General features: G+C 51.9%; 1 protein-coding gene across 10 annotated transcripts in view; it reads right to left on the bottom strand.

Annotated features, from left to right (window-relative positions):
• Positions 1 to 820: 820 nt before the first annotated feature.
• KDM5C (lysine demethylase 5C) overlaps positions 821 to 9,806 on the bottom strand; it is a 31,700-nt gene continuing 22,714 nt past the window's right edge. For 4 of the 10 annotated variants that reach the window (XM_006922943.3, XM_015597910.2, XM_025040544.1 and 1 more), the window contains 12 exons: positions 7,922 to 8,103; positions 7,708 to 7,832; positions 7,433 to 7,580; positions 6,684 to 6,789; positions 5,608 to 5,966; positions 4,857 to 4,995; positions 4,217 to 4,396; positions 3,925 to 4,062; positions 3,141 to 3,740; positions 2,801 to 2,879; positions 2,473 to 2,672; positions 1,179 to 2,365 (listed from right to left, as the gene is read on the bottom strand). In XM_006922943.3, coding sequence (XP_006923005.1) covers positions 2,000 to 2,365; positions 2,473 to 2,672; positions 2,801 to 2,879; positions 3,141 to 3,740; positions 3,925 to 4,062; positions 4,217 to 4,396; positions 4,857 to 4,995; positions 5,608 to 5,966; positions 6,684 to 6,789; positions 7,433 to 7,580; positions 7,708 to 7,832; positions 7,922 to 8,103 — 2,622 coding nt within the window. In that variant the 3' untranslated portion in view covers positions 1,179 to 1,999. Of the gene's footprint in view, positions 1,149 to 1,178; positions 2,366 to 2,472; positions 2,673 to 2,800; positions 2,880 to 3,140; positions 3,741 to 3,924; positions 4,063 to 4,216; positions 4,397 to 4,856; positions 4,996 to 5,607; positions 5,967 to 6,683; positions 6,790 to 7,432; positions 7,581 to 7,707; positions 7,833 to 7,921; positions 8,104 to 9,806 lie in introns of those variants that run through there. The other 6 variants (XM_015597911.2, XM_015597909.2, XM_025040543.1 and 3 more) reach the window with 4 other exon arrangements.

Here is a 9,806-nt window from a genome sequence, read left to right as displayed (position 1 = left end):
ATCATGGGCAGACTGAGCACAACATTCAAGACTACAAAAAGTGGTTCTCAGCCTTTGGAAGGACAAGAATCTCTATATGAATCTGATGCAAGCTGGTTAGTCTTCTTGCCAGAAAAACATGCACGAGAACCCCCACAAAAATACATAAACTCCTGTGATGGTCCTAGATCTAGTCCAACACCTTCACTTGGCCCAGAAAGGGACAAAACTGTCCAATATAAAGGCATCGTTAATATCTACATTTCAAAGTGAACTTGGCTTGAAATCATTATGCTAAGTGAAAGAACACAGTCACAAAGGATCACATATTATATGATTCCATTTATATAAAATGTTCAAAATTGGCAAATCCATATAGATTAGTGATGGCCTAGGGCTGGGGGACTGGGGGAGGGGGAATGATGCTTAAGGAGCGTGTAGTTTGTGAATGATAAAAACATTCTAAAATCTTTTGCAGTGATGGCTGCCCAACTAGAATATACTAAAAGCCATTGAACTGTATACTTTAAGGTGAACTGCATGGTATGTAAGTTATATTACAATAAAGCTGTTCCTTAAAAAGTGAACTCGGATTGCAAAGGACCACACATCTGAGCTTTAGACCTCATTCACAGGGGCAGAAAGAACCTCTGAGGGTGGAAAAAAAATCAGGGAAGGGTTCCTGAATGTGGCATACGGGTTAGACAAGAAAGCATTCCAGAAAGAATGAGATTATATAATTTTGGTCTTCAGAGAAATGAAGCATCATGGATGGTTTTAAGCAGTAGAGTGACATGATCAGATCTGCACATTAGAAGTATCCCTCTGAATCATTGAATTGTACATTTCAAACAGGTAAATTTTATGGTACATAAATTAAACCTCAATAAAGCCAGAAATAAATAAATCGCTCTGGGGGCTTGAGGAAGATGATACGGTGAGGGCTGCTGGAGGTGTTGAGAAGTGCAGGGCCATCTGTTGGGAAGACGGGGAAAACTGGCTTGGGGTGGAGTGGGAGAGACTTGGGAATGTCCTGCCCCCCAGTTAGGTAGAACCTGGTGGAACTTGGTTCCAGGGCCCAGAGCTCCCCGGCTTCAGCCCTAGTGCTCCTGCCAGCACGGCAGCCGCTCCACTGACAGGTGATGGAGGTACTCATCACTCTTCTCCCCCTTCAAAGAGAAATACACTTCAGAAACATGTTTCCAAAAAATGTTGCTAAGGGTTTTATTTCTAACAAGAGGAAAATAATAAAATAAAATTAAAATAGGCTTCAGTTGGAACCAAGTTTCTTGTTTTGCTTCTTTTTCTTTTGAACAAATTAATTACACACCAACAAACTTGTTTTATTACAACATGAACCCAGGAGGAGGAAAAGAAGATAGGGCAGGAAAGGGAGGAAAGGTCGAGGTGGTTGTGAGGACAAGCACCAAAAGCTTTCTTCAGATAACAGGGAGCCCTGGTCAGCTCCCCAACTGAATTTATTTAAAAGAAACTGTGAACACAGCTATGTGAAGTTTCCTCCTCCTGGGTAGACCAGTCAGGGGAAGGGGTAAGGGAAAGGGAGGTGAAGGGAGGTAGGGAAGATGGAAAAGGGGAGGGGGGAGGGGGAGGTGAGGTTAGTGTAGCCTGGCTTGGCCAGGGCTGGAACTGGGGCAGGGAAAAGGAGATGCCTCCAGTTTACAAATGCACTGGCCTTGTCTCTGGAATGGTGCTGGCCCAGCCCCAGCCAACCCCCTGCCCACCTGCCCACCCATCCGTCTATCTGCCTCAGGTGTCTGGGAATGCTGGTTAGAGGCTACCAGGGAGGGGGACTCCAGGGGCCGGCCCCCAGGAGCTGAGGTCTGAACAATACCTTGGAATCAGAATATAAAAGTCAAGGGACTCAGGGGTGGGCTGGGGTGGGGGGTGGCCATCCCCCCTACTCATCCACCTCCCAAGAAGCAGGCTTGATGGTCAGAAAGAGGATCCTTGAGGCCAAGGGGGGGGTCTCTGTTGGGGTCTGTGCCAGGCTTAGCCACTGTCACAATTGTTGCTGAGGCGGCTGCTGTGGGCAGGCCACATGTAGCCGGGGAGTCAGAGTGGAGAAAGGGGCTGAAGGGCTTGAACTGGCCCCTAGCGCTGGCTCCAAGCCATTCTGGTTCTCCTGGGTGCTGGGGCTGCCAGTGGTGGGCAGGACTTGGGGATGAACCTCGGCCCCAGTCTCCTCCTCCAGCTCCTCCTCCTCCTGGGCCTCCTCGGCCTCTGGCCCTGAGCTCCGGACCCTCTTTGGCTCTAGCTCCTCTCGGGCTGGGTCATCGCCCTCCCCACCCCGATCCACCTTCCGCCGCCGCCGTCTCTCCAGCGCCCGGCCCCGGGCCCGGCTCCCATGGCGCTCTGCCTTCTCCAGCTGTGATCACAGATAGGCAGAAAAAGGTGTGGTGGGCTAGTGGTCAGGTCTGGGCTCTCTGCCTGCTTGGCCTGACCTCCTGGACCCACCCACAAACCCTTCCTCACCTCCAGAAGTGTGCGGATACGGTCCAGGTCTGGAGACTGCCCAGCCTGCAGCAGCTGCCAGATGCTATGGTTCTCATCCAGGGTCACCTCTAACAGGTCCCCCTCCAACATAAGCTCCTCCAGGGGGGCCCGGGTCGCCTCAGGCAGCTCCAACATGGGGCCAGTCAACTGTGGCAATAATGAGGACAGCAGCTCCAGGTCTGGGGGGTTGCGGGGACAGGCTGGGTTAGAAGCTGCCCCTGGTCGTACCCCATCACGACAGAGCCAAGGACCACATGGATCAAGTCTGGTGATATCCGATAAACAGCCTGCCCACACTTAGACCTACCTCTCTTACCTGAGCTCTCCCCCAGGGCTACCTTCTCAGGACTGGTCACACTGTCTCCATTCTCCAGTAACCCCTGGACCTGCCAAGGAGAGCAAGAATGGGGAGTAGTAACTGAAGAACCAGGCCCTTAGGCCCTGTTCTTGCCCTGCCAACCCAGACTCGAGCCCCGCACCTCCTGGAGGAGGAGGGGAGATACAGGCTGCCGGCAGGGAACAATCTAGGAATCTGTACAGGATATAGCATGGGGCAGGGAGGGTAGGCCAAAGGAGACCGAAAGTCAGAGAGCAGGGACAGGGCTAGGAGATGAATTTGAGAACAACAGCTGGGCTGGGCAGCTCACCTTAGGCAAATCCTTGCCACTGCCTTCTCTGAGAGGGTCAGAAGCAGGGGCTGAAAGGTAGGTAGGGGGCTCCTCGGACCTGGGTTCAGCCTGTAGCTGCTGGCGAAGCTCAGCCAGCCGTCCCAACAGAGCAGTCACATCCTCAGAGGCCAGAGCCTGCCTGGCACGGCCTTGCCAGCTGATGGCCCTCTCTGTGAGGCACTGCAGGGCCTCGCCCTCGGGCAGCCGCACTGGCAGTCTCTGCAGGGCTACCAGCAGTGCCAGGATGGTCTCCAGGCGTGGGCGCCGTGAGCGCATGCACAGTGGACACAAGAATTTGGTGTCCCACTCCCACCAGGCCAGCAGTGGGGATGAGGTGGGACTGGGCCTCGGGGAGCTGAGGAGGCGGGGTACCGACACACATCCCCCATGGAACCAGTCTTGACACAAGTCACACTGCAGAGCTCCCACCCCGGCCGGCACCTGCCCACACACACAGATGGAGGTTGCAGAGGAGGCCGTGGTTGATGATGCCAGTGGACTGGGCTTGGCAGAGTTGGTGCGACGCAGCTGCAGGATACCCTCCTTCTCCTTCTGTTCCCCCTCCTTGAAGGCCACGATCTGCCGTGCCCAGGATGGGGGAAAGGAGGTCAGGAACTCATTCTCTCTCTTCTCTGCTGCCATAAACACCCCACCCCCAAACCAGAACTGAGGCCCAGGAAGCAAGCGACCTGCCCATGGTCACCCAACTCAGACACTCTATCGTCGCCAGGCTCTTCTCCCCATCTGGGCCAAAGCTCCTTACCACAGAGCCTGGGTCCCTGAGGTCCTGCGCAGATAGCCCCAGCAGCTCTGTGTCAGATTTGTACAACCCCAGCTCCTTCTCCATCCACCGGCTGCGCTTGGTGCTGTCTGAGCCGGCGTCTGCACATGGGCAGAGCACCTGAGGCAGACAGAGGGGGAGATGATGGGCTTTCCCCTGCTGCTCGCCCTTTTTTCTCCCCTTTGCAGCACCCCTAAGCCCCATGTTCTCGTGTGAGCTGTCTCACAATAGCCAGGCCAGGGACAGAAGCAGTGGGTCAGGTGCTGGGCCTCACCTCCAGTAGCGTGTAGCACGAATTCTTCTTGAGGAAGGTCTTAGAGGCCTTTTCCCTCCAGGAGTGTGCTGTCAGTACCTGCAGCTCTAGCTGTCTCAGCTCCTCCAGCCCCACAGGTAGGTCCCGGCCCACAGCCACCAGGCCCTCCAAGTCATCCAAGCAGGGGTAGTGGTCACCATTCTGGGACAGGGCAAGATAAAGACCAAGTCAAGTCAACATGCCAACATCTACTGATGTTACTCTGAGCCTGGCCCTGAGCTGGGAAGATGGACTGGACTTGCAATGTTGAGGCAGAAGAAAACAGGGGTCATCCTAAGGCAAGCATGCCATTTGGCTCTCCCCCACAACTCCTACCTACATCCACTGGCTCAACCGCCAGATATCCAGTCCATCCCCAGGACCACCAGACTACTTATTTTGTTGTGGTTTGCCTCTTCTACCCTTCCTGCTCCTACCATTCTTGCCCTTATCAGCATCCTCTCTTCCCTCAGACCAGCCTCGCAACCCCTCCTCATGCTGTGCCGTGCCCCCTTCCTCTCTCTAGCTGAGCCAACCCAACCCAGCACAACCCAATGTCTGCCATCTCTCCTGGCTGGACTAAAGGTCTGGGGTGGAGGAAAGGGGACAACAGGATCCTCACTTGGATCTCATCCACATCAGCAATCCAGGCCCGGGCTTTAGCAAGAGCATCCTTGAGAGCCTGGATGTTGGGCAGGTGAACCGGGATGTTTTCTGCCTCATGGATTATGGCCTCGAGTGTGGCTGGTGGATGCTTCTGCCTAAAGGTAGGGGGAAAGGAGGCCTCAGTCTAGGGTGGTCCAACAGATCAGAAACCCAGCCTGACCACCAGATAATATCAGCACGAGCCCCTGGGGCTGCCACATGGTCCTACTTGCATGTATTCTGCCTATAGGTGGCTGCCAGTCACTGCTTGCTCCAGACTGCATGCACCCAACTTCTGCCAGAGCCCTTGTGTCTCTGCTTGTCCGCCAGTCTGTCAGCCTGCTGGCAATGCCTATACACACAACCTGAGGTATTAATCTGGTGCTGCAGTTTGTAAGATTGCCCTGTGCGTGGTGGTCTCTTTCTAACGACATCTGTCCATCTGCCTGTTCGTACTTGTGCTCGTGTGCACGTGCACACATCAGTTTGCAGAGTTAGTCCTCTATACACCTGTGTCTGTCCATCTCTGCTTCCCCACAAGCCTGTCTCTGCTTCTATGTGTGTGTGGAGTTAAAAAAAAGATCAGCTAGGGAACAAAAAAGAGGACAGTCAATACACCAATACAGGAGTCTGCTGCCCAAGGCCACCCATGGGAATCATCTTCAGCTTCTCCATGAAACTTGAAGGTTGGGGTAGATAGAGTAGGGATGGGATGAGGATGGACCTACCTGGCCTCCAGGCAGAGGTGGGCCTTCTCTTCCCAGCGTTCAGCAATGGTCAGCAGCTCCTGCAGCTCAGCCCGGGCCTTATCCACAGCAGGGCTAGGGGCTACACTGGCACCCGCGACCAACAGTCCCCGCATGACAGCCAGGGTGCCCCTTCGGGCTGAGGGGGCCAACGTGCGTTTCACCTCATCCAGCCATCGCGCCTGTTCCACCTGCCGCTGGAGCTGCTGGGCCTCAGGCACCTCTACCCCCAGCTGCCGCCCCCTCTCCAACAGGGACTGCAGTAGCCCTGGACTGGAGGGCAGTGAAGCCAAGGCCTCACAAGCCTCAGCCTGGTAGGCCTCCACCTGTTCCAGAATACCCTACCAGGACACAGATGAAGAACAAACTCCTTAGCTGGGCCCACTTAGTGGTCCTATCACCAGATCCCCTTGCCTCATCTACCTTCTCACCCTCTAGTATTTGGGAAGAGAGTGTAGCATGGGCTAGGCTCATCTCCTTTGCCATGCCCTAAGACAGTGGTTCCTAACATTCACTGTTAGAATACCCTGGGCAATTTGTTAACATGCAGATTCCCGAACCAGACACCTAGAATCTTAATAGAGGTTGGTCAGGAGTCTGTGCTTTATTTAAGTCTCCAGAGGACTCTGATGTATAGCACCAAGAGACCCTCCACCCTAAAAATGCTCTGCTACGCTTGGCCTTCTCATAAACCCCTGTACTCAAACTGGTGTCCACTGCTCTCTCCATGCCAGTTCTTTACCTTCCTTAACTTGACCCAGGTTCCCAGGCCCACAAATACCCTTACTACTTCCTCCTTTTCCCCTTCCACCTCTACCAGGAAACCTTCCTTTGACTCTATATCCTGTACTCATATCCTTGCTACCTGTCCCCTTAAATCCCATTTCTAAGAGGCAGTTGCTAGATCCTTTGCCTCCTATCTCTTGTTATTTTCTCACATGTGCAATCTGTCTTGCCCAAATACTTGACCCTTTTTAAGGGAGCCAAGAGTGGCCTACTACTCAGGTCCCCCAATCCCCCTGATCCCTCAGCAGCACTCCAAGTCTACCCCTCCTCACCTTGACATCCCCAATCTGGTGCATGGCACAAGGCAGGTTGTTCATCTGGTCCAGAAAGTCCCGGAGCTCAGCCAGGGTCATCTGTAGACCAGCTACCCTGTGGGGACTATGGAGTTTCACATGTGGGGTTTCCGGCTCAAACTTAGTCCCTTCCGTCCATGTCTGTGTTGGGACCCAACACCTTTCCTCAGACCTGCCCACCTTGATCTCTCATGCTTCACAGTCCCATCCCCACCAAACTGCCCAGGGTAGAGGGAGGGTTCTAAGATACAAGCACATTCATATATCGAGTGAAAAGAATTAGAAGAGAAGAATATAGGATATATCTGGGAGGGGGAACATAGAAATGAATTGATGGTAAAATAAACTGAACTTTTCAATCCATCCTCTACTGTGAACTAACTCTATGGTCAAGTTTATGCCTCTGTGCCCTTTTCTGGCCCCTAAACCTTCCACAATTCCTTCTTGCCCACAAAATCCCTCACCCTGCCTGAAATCTCTAGGTACTGATGAAAAGAAAGATTTCTAGATTTCTGAGCACTGAGGGGCTCTTCTCCATTCTAGCTGCCTGATCTCCTTGCCATCCCCAACAACCTCACAGGCCACCTCACACAGCACTGTTTGTCAGCTTCCTGCTGTTTTTTTTTGTCTGCCCACTGGTGCTCAGAGTCAGTCCATCCCTTATAGTATTTTTCCTATGTACTGGCTCTCGACAGGCTACCTGTACCCAACACCTCATGCTGCCATACCCAGCTTCCTGGCCGCTGACCAGTCCCAGAGCCCGGGACACGCAAGCCTCTGCTTCATTCAGGCAGTTCTTGAGTCGCTGCAGCAGCTCACTGTTAGGAAACCTCCGCTCACGGGCCTCAGACTCTAGTGCCCTCAGCTCTTCAAGGCCTGCAGAGAGAATGAGAGCAGCAAGGAGTAGGCAGTATTGAGTAAAGGCAGAGAAAGAAGGTGGCGGGTACAGAAGACAAGGGAATAGAACTTGCCTGTGGAGTCCCTCCATCCCCCCATCACTCACTGCGCTTCCGCCCATCCTCCACCTCCAGGGCCACTCGCACTTTGTTGGCCCAGGTGTCAAAGGACTCAGCCCGAACCTTCAGCTTATGTAGCATGGCAGGGAGCTCATCCAAGGTGTACCGATACCTGGAGGAAGAGGGCAGGGAAGAGCATCTCTGGCCCAGCTCTGCATCTCCCTCCTCGTCCCACTTCCTCCAGGTAGGCCCCCTGCTCACCGCAGGTACTGCCGGCTACTGGAGCACTTGCAGAGGTCATTGATGTGGGAAAGGCAGACAAGGCCGTCTGGGCAGTCGTAGCAGGCCAGGGCTGATAGGAAGCACGTGGTCTTACACTTGATGCACTGGCGCTCATCATCCGGGAGCAGCTCAAAAGCCTCTCGCTCAGCTTCCGTGATGCCCTGGGGGCATTCGACCCACGTACATTATATAGAGCCAGAACAGGGCTGCAGAAATCCCCATCTGAGCCACTACCAAGCCCCATGTTAGATATAAATCTGTGCTGAGAGCTGTGGGGGAGACCAAACATCACAGAGCACATGCCTCTATGAAGTCCAGACTCTCAAAGCTGGGGAACCAGATAAGCCAGGGCAAGAACAGTGTCCCCCACCTTTTTGGCACCAAGGACCAGTGCTCCTATGAGAATCTAATGCCTGATGATCTGAGGTGGAGCTGAGGCAGTGATGCTAGTGCTGGGAAGTGTCTACAAATACAGATGAAGCTTCACTCACTCGCCTGCCACTCACCTCCTGCTGTGCAGCCCGGTTTCTAACAGGCCACGGACTGATACTGGTCCATGGCCTGCGGTTGGGGACCCCTGCCTTACAGGAAGAAGAATCAGGTAAGATTCAAATCAGCTGAAACGGCCTTTTGGGTGAGTAGTAAAGAAAATGGTAGACCAAAGCACCAGAGAGGTGGCAATGTGTGGGGGTGGGCAAGAAAAAGGCCATGTACTGGGGAACAATGCTGGCTTCCAGTAACTCAGTGCCCACTCTGTTCCAGGCACTGTGCTGGCTGCTTAACAGACAGGACACACTGTTTGCACATATATAACTCACATAAATAAAACTATGTGCTTGTGTCCACTGTTTAAAGATACAATATAGTTTTCAACAACATGGCTCCCAAACCCAAGCCAATGACTTCATCTGTTGCTCAGATGAAGAAAACACAATCCATTCCAAAAATGGAGAAAAAGCTAGCTTTGTTGGAGGAACTGAAAGACAATACAATGCTATCATTATGGGCAATTTTAGGGAATTTAAAGGGACATTTTGACTCTTAACAGTTTTTATCTTCTACACCAAATTTAATCCCTAACCTCTGCATAAGATATGAGTCCACGGCACATTACAAATCTCACTTTGCCTTTTACTAGCTGTGTGATTTTGAATAAATTATTTAAACCTCTGTAGGTTTCAGTTTCCTTATCTTGGCGATCATGGTACCATCCTCAGTGGGTTGTTATGAGGGTTAACAAAGAGAAAGCAACTAAACACTTAGAATAAGTGGAACCACAAAAGATCTCAAATAGCCAGAGCAATCTTGTGAAAGAAAAACAAAACTGGAGCTACATTTCAAGATTTCAAACTATACTTTAAAGCTATAGCAAGCAAAACAGTATGGTACTGGCATAAAATCAAAATACACAGACCAAGGGAACAGAGCTGAGAGCCCTGAAATAAACCCCTGCGTATATATGATCAACTAATATTTGACAAGGGAGCCAAGACTACTCAATGCGGAAAGGACGGTCTCTTCAATAAGATGAGCCCCAGGGTCATCATTTAATAACAGCACTGAACAGAGAGCAAATGATTCCTGGAGAAGCCCAGAGGCTCACCAACTTTTGTCACAGACTGATAGGCCCCAGACTTCCAACACTTACTGTTGTTGCAATTCTCCCCACAGCCCATGCTCATAGGAAAGTTATAAATAAGCTTTAAAATAAATGGTGCTGGGAAAAATGGATAACCACATGCGAAAGAATAAAACCGGACCCCTATCTTATACCACTCACAAAAATTAACTTGAAAATAGATTAAAGACAAACATAAAAACTGAAATCATAAAACTCCTAGAAGAAAACAAAGGGGGGAGAATC

This window comes from Pteropus alecto, unplaced genomic scaffold, assembly GCF_000325575.1.
Source record: "Pteropus alecto unplaced genomic scaffold, ASM32557v1 scaffold159, whole genome shotgun sequence".
Taxonomy (NCBI): domain Eukaryota; kingdom Metazoa; phylum Chordata; class Mammalia; order Chiroptera; family Pteropodidae; genus Pteropus; species Pteropus alecto.
Note: the sequence above shows the minus strand (reverse complement) of the source record. Positions and strands in the feature narration are given on the sequence as shown.